General features: G+C 45.0%; 2 protein-coding genes across 17 annotated transcripts in view; one reads left to right on the top strand and one right to left on the bottom strand.

The window, feature by feature from the left end:
* The window catches only part of PRR14L (proline rich 14 like), a 42,318-nt gene extending 36,984 nt beyond the window's left edge, over window positions 1-5,334 (bottom strand). For 3 of the 8 annotated variants that reach the window (XR_013997852.1, XR_013997853.1, XM_081123644.1), the window contains exon 1: window positions 3,129-3,362. The gene's annotated coding sequence lies outside the window, so the exon portion shown is untranslated. Of the gene's footprint in view, window positions 1-3,128; window positions 3,363-5,316 lie in introns of those variants that run through there. The other 5 variants (XM_081123646.1, XM_081123648.1, XM_081123649.1 and 2 more) reach the window with 3 other exon arrangements.
* An 876-nt stretch (window positions 5,335-6,210) lies between these two features.
* Window positions 6,211-14,963, top strand: part of DEPDC5 (DEP domain containing 5, GATOR1 subcomplex subunit) — an 81,898-nt gene continuing 73,145 nt past the window's right edge. For 7 of the 9 annotated variants that reach the window (XM_081123437.1, XM_081123436.1, XM_081123434.1 and 4 more), the window contains exons 1-7: window positions 6,220-6,417; window positions 7,109-7,226; window positions 9,544-9,631; window positions 10,019-10,065; window positions 11,668-11,753; window positions 12,631-12,714; window positions 13,831-13,880. In XM_081123437.1, the coding sequence (XP_080979563.1) occupies window positions 7,169-7,226; window positions 9,544-9,631; window positions 10,019-10,065; window positions 11,668-11,753; window positions 12,631-12,714; window positions 13,831-13,880 (413 nt within the window). In that variant the 5' untranslated portion in view covers window positions 6,220-6,417; window positions 7,109-7,168. Of the gene's footprint in view, window positions 6,418-7,108; window positions 7,227-9,543; window positions 9,632-10,018; window positions 10,066-11,667; window positions 11,754-12,630; window positions 12,715-13,830; window positions 13,881-14,963 lie in introns of all 9 variants that reach the window. The other 2 variants (XM_081123435.1, XM_081123429.1) reach the window with 1 other exon arrangement.

The following is a 14,963-nucleotide window of genomic DNA, read 5'->3' as shown; positions in this document are numbered from 1 at the left end:
TGCTTTTTCCTCTTCTTTACAATGAGTATGTATCACATATGTTGAAATTTTTTAAACATTATTTCCCGGGACCCAAATATGTAGCAATAAATAACTGTAACTGTATTGTCCCTTTAATTTATTAGTATCTTCCCAAATGTCAGCTCTCTGCCTCAACCATAAAAGTTTTTACATTAAATGTTCAGGGAACTTCAAGTAAGAGGAAACAGTGACTAACACATGCTTATAAAATGTAGGTTAGGATCTAGGGTTTAATCCTTACTAATGACTTATAACCAACCTATTGGGTGAGGATACCATATAATTATCTAGTTTGAGGTATAAGCAAAAAAATAACCCAGAGATTCTCGAACAACTCTTAGCAGCTGCTATTGACTTGTCATCTTTACCATAACACAAATAAGACTTAGATTGTTTAAAGAAGAGATTTTTCCTAAGGAAAAAAATGACTGATATTTATAGGGAGCACGCAGTACAATTCTTCCAATAAAAGTAGAAATTCTTTTGAACTGAGAACAATCATCTCCAGATCTTTGTGTTTCAAATGCAGAAGCAGTTCAGGGAGCAGTCTAGATGCCGGTTTTCCAGTGGGGAGACCAGGGTCCCTATCCTGTCATGCGGTGTACTAGCTGCTTGGCCTGTGTCACTAACTTCCTTAGGCTAGTTTTTCACATGTAAAATTAACAAATTAAACAGAATAATCTCAAAGGTCCTTCCACCCATAAAAACCCCATGACTCTTAAGTAAAACTTTTCTATTTCACTGTTTCAGCAAAGCACACCTAGAGAAACCAACAATGGTGGTACAGAGCTCAGACTAATCCTCACTGCACATACTCAAGGGCAAACAGGTAATTTAAGAACACTTAACATACAAAAAACATAGAAAGCTTTTAATGTGTCTTCGGGCAACTTGGCAGTGTTAATTCCTATCCCACCAAATAACAAAAGCAAGGGGGGGGACACACACAACCAGTGAAAGATAACATTTTATCTCTCACTCTCATTAAAATACATTTTATAATACTAAAAACCTGACAAAGTGGCAATTTTTACTTTAGTTGTTCAAACATTCCCCAAAACAAAAGTTCTGGGGGTATAAAGTTTGCAGCACTAAAAAAAAAAAAAAAAAAAAAAATAGGGGGAAAAAGTCAAACAAAGAAAAGAGCAGAACAGAAAACCATGTGCCCCCATCATCGAGTCTGAAGGTTCTCCTCCCTTTAATTCCAAATGCAAAGGAGGCTGCTCTCAACGAAAAGAACAGTTAATAACACTGGGCGCTGACAATGCAATAATGACCAGGCTCTCAGAAGTTCACAGCACTCCTTTCACCTTGAGAAAGGGGCTTTCTCTTCCAAAGATCCAGACACTATAGCCAGTCCCTCCATGAGGGAGTTAGGAGAAGGGGCCTCTTCTTGAGGAACAGAGAAAGAAGAATCTTTTAACCAGATCTCTAGATAAACTGAAAGTGGGGCAGGAAAGCCCACATACTAAACAGTGCCCCGCTCTTCAACATGGAGTGTGCAGGAAATCTCAAACGCATCGAATACTGCCTCCCTTTATTAGCATGCAGAAAAAGAATCCCTGTCTCCACATGGGGAGTGAAGGAGGGAAATGCTCCTGATTTCTAACTGACAGACTCTTCTGCATAAAAGATTGTAATTTCTTTTTCAAAGGAAAAGAAACCATCTGTGCCGCTCTAAATATATGGCAGGAAAGAGTCGTCCTCTCAAAGGTATTTTTCTTGGGAGAGCAAGAGAAACAGGTTGGAATCTCCCTCTTTGGAGGAGGGGGGCCCCGTAGCTAGAAAGAAGCTTTTTCGCCCCCAGAGCGAGTAGAGGGAATGGGAGAGGACATCTCTAACCAGTGAGGAAGTGGTGACTTCTGTGAACAAAGAAAAGGCTGGCCTCTGGTATCAGGTCTCCCTACCTCCTGGAATACAGACTCGTTTCCAAAAGCGAAGTCTATTTTCCTGATTATTCTAATTGAGGCCCTCTTTGTTAATTGGGGGAGTAGAGCAGGATCTAAGGGGATTAGAAGTGCCTCTCTCCACCCCAGGGGGGGAAAGCCTCCTTTCTTGTGAGAAATGATGGGTTGAATGCTTGCGATGGGGGGTGGGGCTGGGGGGCTGGGGGTGGGGGTAGATGAGGGGAGACATGCATGGAAATATCGATTTCTCTGTAGAAGATACTAGTTTCCTTCGAAAAACAAATTAAGTAACAGTAACAGCAACAACTGACAAAAAGGTTACTACTATGCACTAAGCACTTACACAAATTCTCCTTTAGCCTTTGTGACAATTCTACCCAAATTAGAGATGGGCTGAGTGAGAGAGGCTAAGCAATTACTCAAGGTCACAAAGATGGGAAGTGGGAGACACAGGCTTGCAACTATCACACTCCCAACGCCCATCGTGCAAACGAAAGGAGCTCCCTGCTCACCAGGAGACGCGGGGGAAAGGAGCGAGGCGCCGAGCCTCCGTGGGCAGGGCTGGGGGAGGGGAGAAAGGCTGGCTTCTAACACCACGAAGTAAATTCGGGGTCTTCCTCCCTGAATCTCGGGGTGAAGGTGAAAAATAAAGGAGGGCAGGTAAGTCTATCTTTCACAGGTAAGGGAGATGGCCTCTGTCTACTTTTCGGCAAGCTGAGTCTCGCTCTTGGCCTGGGGGGCTCACGCTGACCAAACTGGGGGGAAAGGTCTTGTTTGGGGGTTATTGCACACCCTCCTTAAAATAAGTTCAAAACCGCCCTCTCGCTCGCACCCCGGGAGCGGGGCTTGCTCCGCTGATAAAGGCACTGGCGCCGAGGAAGAGCTTACGCCACGGCAAGGGGCGTCGCTCTCCCCGTAGGAAGTTGGGGGTCTCCTGCCGCATCGAGGTTGAAGAGGAGTCTCTCTCCCCCGTCGGAGCCATGACTCGGTGAAGCCGTTTCCCCCTCGCGACGGGGGCCTGGTCTCCTCCCTCTCCCCGGGTCGTTCCGCCGCCCGCAGCATAGCCTCGGTTCCCTTCGGCGCCCAGAGAGCGTGGGGGCCGGGATCCCCCTCAAACTGCACCTCCCGGCAGATGGTCCTCTTAGGGTGGAGTGGGGCGGGGCGGCTGCGCCCCAAGCCTTCCCGCCCCCGGCCTCTTACCCTGAGGCCTGCTCCGCGGCCCGCGTTCGCCCCGCCGGCCGGGCCTCTGCAGCCGCAGCCCAGCCGCCGCAAAGTCTACCTGAGTACCGAGTCCAGAGAGCCCAGGGGCGCTCCGGCCGCCGCCACCTCTACGTCTCTATGGTACGCCCCCCCACCCCTCCCCGTACTTCCTCATCCGGGGCCGGAGACAGCCAGGCGGTTCGCCCAAGTCCCGCCCCCGCACGGTGCGCGCGCACTCCTATGGGCGGCTCTTCTAGCGTTGGGCCTGCGCCCCCGGCTAACCCGCGTCGCGGTCTGTCCCCCGCTGCGGCCCTGCTCTTAAAGCGGAACACACCGTTTACCTCGCTCCTGCTGAGCCCGCAGGGTACAGTGTCTGTCGCGCCAGCACCCTGGGTCAGGCCACCATTTCTCTGCCCTGCAAGCAGATGCACTTTAATTCTCCCTTTTCTGACCAACACATATCTTTGAACCAGCCAACGTGTGGCCCCATGTTGGCCGAGATAATAGCTGTCCCAGCTTTAGTTAGCGCTGGAGATACACAAACCCAAATTCCGAGACAGGCTAGTAAGTCAGGACAAGCGCAATAGGGAAACAGAGGGCCCAGCAGCTTACAGCCACCTAATCGCAAAATCCTATCTTCTGAACCAGGGACAGTTCAGAGTAAATGGTTTATACTTCTCCCCAACCAGAGGATAAATAAATCACCCTACTCGAGGACATAAGTAGCAGAAATCCAATTAGTGCCATTTGCCAACCACATCTAAGAACAGCTGAGGTTCAGGGAATAAATCTCATCTTGGCATAGCAGCATAAACGTGATTAATATTCTATTGAGCTCCTCCACTAAACTCCCAGCCTTTAAATACCCTCAAGGCACCCACCCCCACCCCCCAGGTCCCGGTTCCCTGCTCACCCTCCCAGGAGCACACCTAGGCCTTTCCCTGGCCCCTCTTCTTCCCCCACAAGCACACTTGCAACCAGGGAGCAATGGTGGCAGCAGCTCGTCCTGTCCCAGGCAAATCCCCTGAACCTGTCCCCAAGGCCCCCTTTTCTCTGACTTCTTAGTGAGCCAAAGCAGCTTCGTGGGGGCTCATTCCCCCACCTAGTCCCTCTCCTGTTGCTTCTTCTATCCTAGGCCCTTCCTTGTTTCACTGTCTCCAGCTTTAATAAACATCCTCTAAAAATCACCAGGACCTGTACTGGGAAACTTTCCCTGCACAAAGTTGAGAACCCACCCGCTGCCCACCGGCCCTAGGCAGACCCACTCGGCCAGGTTCCCCTTCCTGTGACAATCCCAACCCTATTGTTTACAGCCTGTGAGTCCATATGTCCTCTATATACACGTGCAGTTCATTTCTAGGCTACTACAGATGCTGCTGGGATGAATTAACTAGAAATTCACTTTAAAACATTTCTACGCTTATAGAATCTGCTTCCTCAAGTACTTCCTCAAGCAACTGTTTATCTATAGAAGGGGATCTGAGAAACGCAGTATTACTGGTTTGTCCTTCTGCCTCAGGCTCTAACATGACTGCACAGCACCATTACTGATCTTGTCTTTATTAACTATGTGATTATTTTGTACACCATGGATTTTTGTATGCATTTTGATTTGAAAATATTGCATTAAAAATAGTATTTATCTTGCTCACTGAGTTTCGGGGTACATCCTGGAGGTGGCTGTAGCACGGTGGTTGCAGAATCAAGGCAGTGGGGTTCCCAGTCTGGGAGCTCCAGCCTCCCCTTACCTTAACCAGCTTCAGACACGTTTTTTAAAAACCCAAAACTCGTGAAGGTGTTTCACAAGTTTTTTGCCAAATTGAAACGTGGGATGTTTGCATTTCTAAGATATGATACCAACTATGGACAGCTCTCGGGAGAAGGAATCGTTCCCCTGGGGAGCAGGGAGCAGAATCCCATTAGCTGCCTCTGGAAGGGAAGGACTTTCCCATCAGCCACCGCTGCTGAGGATGGAAAGCAGCCTGGGGGACTTGGGTGTGTCCCTCAATTGGCAACATAAAAAAAATCTTCTACATATGTAACATTTTTGTCCCTGAAACAATCTGCAACTGTTGCAGTCCACTTGATTAGATGTTTCCCTTAAATATAAAAAAAAAAAATCACAATGATTTAATATTTAACTTTCGAATCCTAAAGTAAAAGCATGGATGCTTAAGAAAGCTCTTACTTGTCTTGCCTCTCCCAAGTCTCCTTGTGATATGCAAGGCTTTTTTTTTCTTTCAGCATTCAGAATTTTCCTGAAAACCATAGTCAAACCGATGGAGCCGGCAACTTGTCAGGAGCCTTAGGCCAGTTTCAGGCACAGTCCACACCGCTCTGATTTTCTCCTGAGGGAGAGGCAATGTCTTGGCCGATAAAGGCTTAGCTGAGCCCTGGGGTGTGACATGAGTATGCTGGTTAAACGCTTAGCCTTCGGAGCCAAGTTGGACTCGACCGAGTCAGGATCCGTCCTTGCTTCCTTCGGAGGAGTTTCGTGTCCCCAGCCTGTTTCCTTGTGTGTGAAACACGATGGTATTTGCCACCCAATAGGGATGTGGCGATGACATAAGGATATATATGAAAGCTATGGCACCAGACCAGCACAAATGTCACTTGGGGTTTGGAAGGATCTGAAAAGCCCCTCAAAATGGATACTTCCCAGCAGGGGCGATCGCATTAAGTCGCACGTGCTCAGCCCTTGGCCGTTTACAAAAGTTCTCCCACCAACTATTCTCTGCCTCTCAATAGCCCCAGTGAGACCAGACCAGGGTCCAAACCATTCCCTCTATAGATCCGGGTGAGACTCCCGAGTTTGCCTCGTTGAGGGATCCCTAAGTTGGACACGGAGATGACGGGCTCGGATTTGTGTAGGAACGTCTAGAAGGCGAAGACTTCCTCTACGGGGCTTGCAGTCTTCCGGACAGCAAGCGGGAAAAGCGTGGGGCAGAGAGGAAAAGCCGGAGGCCGCACGCGACGTCACGCCCCCGGCGCGAACCCCGGATGAGGAAGTCGAGCGGACAACGAGAGGAGGCGGAGGCCCGGCCAGAGAGGCCCGGGGCGGGTGGGCGGGAAGGGGGCGGAACCCCGGGGCGGAGCCACCGGAGCGGCGCGGGTTCTCAGGTGAGCGCTCCTCGGCTGGGGCGGGCCGATCGGCGCCTGGGGCTCGGGCGCTGAAGCTGCACCGGCTGTCGGGGCGTAGGCAGGGCGTCCCGAGGAGGCGCGGGGGACCTGGCGGGGGTCCGGTCCTCGGGGCCCCGGCCTGAAGCGGGAAGGGGCTCCGGAGCTGCGGGTGAGTGGAGCTGCCAGCCGGGGCCCGGGGTTTGGGGAACAAGAAGGGAGAGCGCGGAGGCTGTAGTTCCGAGTCCTGGCCCCACCCCCAACCCGCTGTGTGACCTTAGACAAGACTCTTTCCCTCTCTGAGCCTCAGAAGCCTCAGCTGTGGAATGAGTGTCTGGAGGGAGGACCCGCTGAGTTTTTATAATGAGGTTCGGATAATGAACCCTCGCCTTCCTCCCATTTATACTCTATTTGCCCAAGACGTTGTTGGCTAAACAGGAACGGTGGGAGTGCCTCTCAGGCTCTGAGTGATCTGGGCCAAGTCCTTTGCTGTGGCCCAGGCTTTCCTCATCTGCAGAATGGGTATGCTTCCCTTTTACGATCTCTTTATTACTTGGAGCGTTATTGGTTTAGATGGGGGCAAGGTAATGAGTGCCCCATTGAAGTTTTCCCTTTAGGAGTGTGATAGAGAGAATGGCTTCCTGGAGCCTGGCCTAGAGCGTGGCCAGAATTCCCCTTCGTGCCCAGATTCCCTGGTTTCTGTTTGTTCTCCATCCCTCCCCGTACCTGGAGGCGTGATTTCACCCCAGGGTTGGTGCCACCGCTTAGCCGAGCAACAGCAGTATTGTCAGCAGCTTACAATGAATCAGACAGCAGTTGCAAGGAAAAGTCTAACAGCCTTTTGGTTTGTGTTTCCATGGCAGGGAGGCAAGATGACTTCTCTCCCCCAAGCTTGGAACAGCTGAAGGAAACAACGGGACAAGATGAGAACAACAAAGGTCTACAAACTGGTCATCCACAAGAAGGGCTTTGGGGGCAGCGGTCAGTATTGATTGGTCTTTGGGAGTTGAGTAAGTTGGCTGAGCCTCTGGTGTGTCCGGTGCCTTGAAAAATTACACACTGGCTCATGTGACTATGGAGGCTAGACAGGCAACTTGTCTGAGCGAAGTGGCAAGTATCAGACAGTAAGTAGTGGGAGTGCCGGAGGAGCGGAGAGCGCAGGCCTTTTCTAAAAGCATTTGCACTCTGACTTTTAAGGAACATTGTGAATATTGCCAGTTTACTACCCTTCATTTGTTTGTATTTTTTTATTATATATTTACTGTATATGTTCCATAAAATTCCATTCTGCGCTGGTTTGGCAGAAAAGAGAAACTTATATTCAAGGAGAGAGAACTAGCCAGATGTGCGTAAGACAGATGTGATCAAAGCATGAAGCTTGGCATGGCTCTGAGGCACCGTGAGAAAGGCCAAAGACACAGCACTAACTAGACTCCAGAGCATGAGCTCTGCCTCTAACCTTCCTTGTGACCTCCAGCAAGCCCCTAGTTTATCTTATCTGCAAATCTGTGCGCTTTATGTAGTTTTTCTCTCCCTCTCTGAGCAGTTTGAGTCTATAAATCTGCAGAATGGGATGACACTTAGTGATAACGATTTTTTGTTTTGTTTTTGTAAATATATAAGTTTCCTTTCTGTCCTAACAACCTGAATTGCTTCAGCAGTTGGAATTAGTAGCACGAGTCTTTTTAAAAAGTGTGTTTTAGTATGCATTTGCTCCAAAGGCAAGGGCTGCCAAAAAGGAAGAAAAATAGTTTCTATGTCATAAGGTAGTTGTGGGAATCAAGGTAGATAATGGTTGTTAAGTATTTAGCAGAGCACCAGGCTCATTAGTGCAGTTCAGTAATGTAGCCATTATAATCACCACGACAAAGATATACTAGGCATTGCTATAGTTGAAACAATTTCTGCTAAAACATACAATCTGTGGCTAATATTACACTTGGTATGCAGTCGATGCTGCCTAAACATTGGTGAAGCAGAATTCAATAGGCAACAGAAATAACGTTTGGTAGAGGGAAGGATACAACAGGGCGGGGCAAAAGTAGCTTTACAGTTGTGAGTACATGAAACATAGAGTTTATTCTTGTATTATTACCTATTAATTATTGTATTATTTTCCATATGAACAACTGTAAACCTACTCTTGCCCCACCCTGTATAGTAATATACACGATGTATACGAGTCTGCTTTTTCATGTTGAGGAGAACAAGGGACCTAGGTGCTGTACCCAGTTTCCTGTAGACTATAAATAAAAACACATCCAACAAATATTAGGTGCATACCTGTGCCAAACATGTAGGTTGTGAATATGACAAGGTCCCTTGTCCTTAAGGGGCGTTCAGCTTGATGAGACATATATGCAAAAAGGAAATGATAAAACGAAGCAGAAGAAATACTTCATTCGGACTATGGAAGTTAGGGGAGGGCTTCATGGAGGATTTGGCATAACACTGTCGGTGAATGTATCACATAAGCCCTGGCTGTTGTAGCTCAGTTGGATGAGTGGCATTCTGTGCACCAAAGGGTCGCCGGTTCGATTCCTGGTCAGGGCACATGCCCAGGGTGCAGGCTCAGGATGTTTCTCTCTTTCTCTCCCTCCCTCTCCCTCCTCTCTCTAAAATCAATTTAAAAAAATATGTAACAAAATTTGGGGTTAACCCAGTGTTTTGCTTTCCCAGGCAGAATTTTTATTGGATCTGATTATATTTGAAATCTAGATATACTTATTTGTCCTGACTTTAGCATAATTAAAGGTCATGCCTCCCCCCCCCAAAAAAAAATCACTCCATCTTTATGGTTCTGATTATGTTGTATTTGAAAGAGTTCTCCCCCACTCCCAATGTGGGATGGGTATAAAAGCATATGAAACCATGTCCTCCCTTTATTTTAAGGTCTCTTTGGATCTTAATGTGAACTGATATCTGAAGATTTTTCCTGAGCAGGTGCTGCCCTCCAAAGTACAGGGCATTTTATTTGGCTTGATTTTTAAGACATATGAGAGGGGTGGACTTTAGGTAGTAGGAGCTCTGGACTAGTCAGTCATCAGTCCTGGCTGTGCTCTTACTAACTGTCTACCCTTAACCTAGTCTAGGTTATTTCCTCATTTCTGCTAGATCCAAAGATTTATTGTGAGGATTACATTAAGGCAGTATTTTTGGATAATTTTGGATAAATATAAGGGATTGTCCCGTGATACCAACCTGGTGGTATTGAGAGGACCCAGCGTGAGAACATACATCCCAACCTGTCACCCAAGTGAGTGTGATTTCTGCTTGGGATTGCTCAATTGTCTTTCAGATGATGAACTGGTTGTGAACCCCAAAGTGTTTCCTCATATCAAGCTTGGAGACATTGTGGAGATTGCTCACCCCAACGATGAATACAGGTGAGTGTCTAACTAGGAGCTAACTGGGTGGCTGTTTCCAGATGATATTTTGTTTAAGGGGCTTGAAGGGCAGGACAGCTCTTTACCTTTGGATAAAAATGCTCCTGCCCTCTAGGATTTGGTAAACCAATAATCTTTTAAAAAGTGGTACATTTTCTGTTTTTAAAGCCATGTTGACAACTCTATGAAAAATTCTGTAACATTTTTCCATTCCCTTGAGCACAGGTGCAGAGTTTCTTTGTTTCTAAGGGAACTTTCTCCCATTGTTGTGCTCCTTTCAAGTTATAATACATCCAGAGTGGTCTGTTTGCCTTTGGGGGGAGCGGGGTGAAGGAAGCTAGTTACTGCTTATAGCATCCCATTTCTTGTTGCTTTTTTTCCCCCCAGCCCTCTGCTTTTGCAGGTCAAGTCACTTAAGGAAGATTTACAGAAAGGTAAGAAGGAATTCCATCTCTTTTTTCTAAGGTGTTTACACTTTACTGTCCCAGAAACCTCTCTTTACAACCTCAGGGTATGAGAGCACAGTACTTCTCTCCTTACCAACTTGTGTCCCCTCTTAAAAAATGGTCCGCTATGAAAACAGCCAATGAATCTCACTTGTCAGCATCTGGCACTATCTTAATTTAGTGTCAGCAGGAAAATTAATCTGAAGAGGTGAAGCTTTACACTTAACTCCAAAATAAGTGTTGGCAAAGCATGCTTTCTTAAATATTACATTTTTGCACAAAATATTTGTTAACTGCCTACTCTGGTGAGGCAGGGAAAGAAACATATAGATGGTTACCTACAACATGTGCAAGGCACTGTCCTGGGAGCTTTATGCAATTTCTGTCCTCCAACCAATTCCATTCATTCATTCATTCATTCATTCATTCATTCATTCAAGTGTGACCCAAAGTGTGCAAAGTTAAAGCCTTCAACTGCAGCTGAGAGGAGAGGGCAGGTGTGGTATACTAGGGGATAGCAGAGAGTCAGGAATCATGGGCTGCCTCCTCCCCAGGGTTGGAGAGTGGCCTGGGTAGCCTAGGGCCAGGGGAAGGAGGCAGAAACCTCCCTCTGGCCTAGGTCAGGAGCCCAGAAGTGCCCCATGGCTGAGGGGGCAACAGCTCAGGAAGGGGCCAGAGGTTCACGTACGTGAGAGCCATTTCTGGGGTGTGGCGTGGGGGGAGAGGTGCCCTACAGGAGGGGCCACCTGCCCCAGTGATGGAGCCAGGCCTGAGAGCCCAGACTGGTGGGCTCAGGAGGACTGAAGAAGTTTCCCACCAGCTCCTGAGTGTATGAGGATTCTTAGTCTCAGCAGGTGAACTGGCTTGTCCCTGAAGTCAGTAGGTGGTGGAGCCAGAACCTCGACTCTGCTTCCTCATTCGGGACGCAAATCCTTTCTTTTTCTCCAATGAGTATACCATGCTCATCTAGAAACCAAAATGTTAATGATTAGCCAATAAGAATGCCTTAAATAGTACTTAAAAGAAATTAAAAGAAAAAACAGCAGAAAAGAAAAACCTTCTCATTTGTTTTAAAGGATTTTGATGTCAGCTACTTTTTTATATTTCAACTTAATGGGAAAACATTCTATAAAACCCAAATCCTAGGATTGTCCTTCTTACCCTCACCGCGACTCCTGCCACCTGTGTGTTTCTTATTTACCAGACCTAAGGACTCATTGTGAAATTTCCTTCTGAACTGTCATCGCTACTTCATTCCAAAGAAGACAGGATTTATTCTTCTTCTGAATGTTCACAGCTCTGAACTTTTTTTCTTTGAACTTTTTATGTTGCTGCTTAAATTATTTCCTCTTTCTCTGTGTGTCTCATATCTTTCTCTCTCATTTTTTAATTGCTTGGGCTCAGGCCTTATTTTACCTGCCTGTGTCACCTGAAAAGCAGAGAATTCTAAATTTTAGGCTCCTAGAAGACAGAGCATGTATGCCTTGTCCATGGCAAAGGGTTAGTTGTGTTGCTTGTTGAATGTCTGAGTGTTTGTAGATTAGAAGATATTTTTCCAGAATGTATTACTAGATTTCTTCTCTGTTTCAGAAACAATCAGCGTGGACCAGACCGTGACCCAAGTGTTTCGTCTAAGACCTTATCAAGATGTCTATGTGAATGTAGTGGACCCTAAGGTATATCTTTGTTCTGGACTTCAAATATCTTTTGGAGATGATTATCACCCTTCCGCAAAATTAGGTCTCTAGGGAAATAATGAGTTACTGAGTATAGTGTTAGACTATTAAATATGTGGTCCTGTGTAGGTCATTTAGAGTATAGATAGCATGTAAGTTGCATTTAAAATACTCTCCCTCCCTTTTTTTGCTCTTCTTTTTGTAAGGATGTAGTCTTTTATTTTTTTAACTTTGTGTAATGTAATGTATGTATTTTTTTTGCTCCCCCCTTTTTAAAGATTTTGTGTGTATATATGTTTGTGAACCTAAATGTAAAATTTTCTATTAAAATACTAAAATTTCTTATGTATTCTCACACTTTCCTTCTAGAAATGATGCTATAATAGGTAAAAATCATCTAGAAGACATTATTGACATTGTCTAGAGAAGTGAAGCACAAAGCTCAGTGTCACATTTGTGTGTCAGAATCATGACTAAAACACAACACAACGCAGTGTACAGATGACGTGTTGTGGAATTGTGCACCTGAAACTTGTACAATTTTGTTAACCAGTGTTACTCAGTAAATTCAATAAAAAGGAAAAAACAGCAACAAAAACAACAACAACAAAAGACTAAGGCACAGAATTACTACTCTGGTGCTCTTTCAACTTAACCAGGATACAGCTGCTGCAGCATCAGTCCTAGACTGATCGATCACCTGTTCTCAGAAGCCTTTTTTTGGCAGGATAAAACCTATTTGTCAGGTTTCTGCTATTGAATGGTCTTCCAGTAGTTCTTTTTTGCCAAAAGGTTCCTCCCTGTGACTGGGCATTGTTTTATGACTATGAAGTGTGGCAGAGTAATGCAGAGACATATATTTGATTATTTCTTTTAGGATGTGACCCTTGATCTAGTGGAATTAACCTTTAAGGATCAATATATTGGCCGTGGAGATATGTGGCGACTAAAGAAAAGTTTGGTAAGATAACGATTTTTAAAAAGTCTGACTTTTTCCGTTATATTAATAATCCATGTTCCCATAGAGGTTAGAAAATCTAGTAAGGGAGTAGCGTTCACAGTCATTTCAAAGTGCAGCATCACAGACGATTATTATGAAGACTTTACATATATTCTTCCATTCTCTTTTCATAACTGAACCTGTGACCTGGGTATGTGCCCTGACCGGGAATTGAACCTGCAACCTTCCAGTGCATTGGACAACGCTCCAACCAAATGAGCCACATTAACCAGGGCTCTTCTCATAGTTTTTTGTGTTGTTGTTTTTTTAAGCTTTGTTTTGCTTGTTTATTGTCAGGTTTTTCCCCTGCGTTTTTCGTTTGAGTGGGAAATTATAATATTACTTATTTTACATTTGAATGACACTCTACTCTTCAAATTTTCACTTGATTTCCTTTGTGCCTCACATGTCCTCCTTGTGGACAGGTATTTATTACCCCTAATTTACAGATGTGAAAACTGAGGTTGAGAAGGTAAGTGATTGGCCAAGACTGGGAAGCTAGTAAGTAGTCAGCACTGGGCTAAAGTCCGGATCTTGATGCTTCCAGCTTAGACAGACTGCTTTTGCTGTGTCCTCTCCCATTTTCCTTATTTTTAATTTACGTTTTCTACTTAAAATGGTAAGTTCATCAAATTTGTGAGCTGGTGCTAAAAATTCTCCTTATTGGACTTTTTAATTATTACGAAACAACAAATTACAGGTGGAATTTCCACGCAGTGTATATTTTCAGAAAAAAAATCTTTGCTCATTTTTAATGGTTGGGGGGGTGTTCTGTTTTCTAAAATGAGAGCTAAATCTTCTGTATTTAAATGAGTATGTAAATGTAGGTATGTATGCAAACATGTGAGGATAAGCACATTGGTGAAGCTGGCCACTTAGCCACCTTAGTATTGTCTATACTTGCCAAACTCTTAAGAACCTACTTTTATACCTGCCCCAGCAGGTTTTGAGTGGGATACATCTATTACTCCCATGTTAATTGAACTTTGGGTTATTAAAGAGATTAGAAAGTCAGGAGACTTTCTTTATGACCTTTTATGGCCTTGATGTATTGTTGAATCGTCTCTCTTCCCTTAGGTCAGCACATGTGCTTATATCACTCAGAAGGTGGAATTTGCTGGCATCAGGTAGATATTACATGACTCTTTTTTTTTTTTAATGTTGTTTTTATTGATTTTTAGAGGGAGGGGAGAGAGAATCATTGATGTGAGAGCGGAACATCAATTGTCTGTCTCCTGCACGCCAGAGATTGAGCCCGAAACCCAGGCATGTGCCCTGACCGGGGATGGAACCAGAACCTTTTGGTTCACTGGGTGACACTCAACCAACTGAGCTGCAGTGTCCAGGGCACGTGACTCTTGACTTATCTGCTAGGAAATGGGAGTAGGATCTGATGCAGCAGTGGGGCTGCAGACAGCATTTGAGGTATATGGATGTCCCTATGATAAAATACATGATAGCTTAAAACATATCAGATTCTGTGATAGCTAAAACAAACCAAAAAAAACCCCCCGGAATGCGCTGGAGTACTGGCAGTTACTGAAGCCACCTGGTGTTCTGTAACAGAGGAGGTCTGGGCTCATAATTTTAGGATTGGAAAAAGCCTTCGATGAAGATGCTTGATCAAACCTTCTTGTTTTACAGATCAGGAAACAGGTTTGGAGACAAAAAATTTGCTCTCATTTGCTGCGTCTTTAAACCATATTGAATTACTCCTGATTTATTAAAATTATTTCTATATTTCAGTTTGTCAAGAAGAGAAAAAAGGGGACTTTTTGAACCCCCTTTAAATTAAAAAAAGCGTAACATCCACATAGTAAAGCTGTCAGTACAAAGAGGTATATAATGAAATATAAATCCTTCTCTTTAAAAGAAACTGTCCTTCCTGAAATTTACTGTATATATCCAAGCATATTTGCATCTGATTGACTCACTTCATGATGCTAAGATTGACAGGTGGGTCCCTGTGATGTCGTCTGAAGTTCCCCATCAACTTTTTACCTAATGGTTTTATCCATTGATGATTGTCACAAGATGGGGGTTTTGTAATTCAGTCATTCCTTCTACTTTTATTTGCCAGAATCATTTTGAAAGGAACTTTCACCAGCAACTAGGGTTATTTGATTAGTCTGAACTACTAATTGGGAAAGAAAGAAAAAAGAAAGGATTTCTTTTTTCCAAAAAGGGATGTTTTAAAAATTGTTGGAGGG

The sequence above is a fragment of the Miniopterus schreibersii genome (assembly GCF_964146895.1).
Source record: "Miniopterus schreibersii genome assembly, chromosome: 20".
Lineage (NCBI taxonomy): Eukaryota > Metazoa > Chordata > Mammalia > Chiroptera > Miniopteridae > Miniopterus > Miniopterus schreibersii.
The sequence above is the reverse complement of the archived record's forward strand: the minus strand, read 5'-3'. Positions and strand labels throughout refer to the sequence as shown.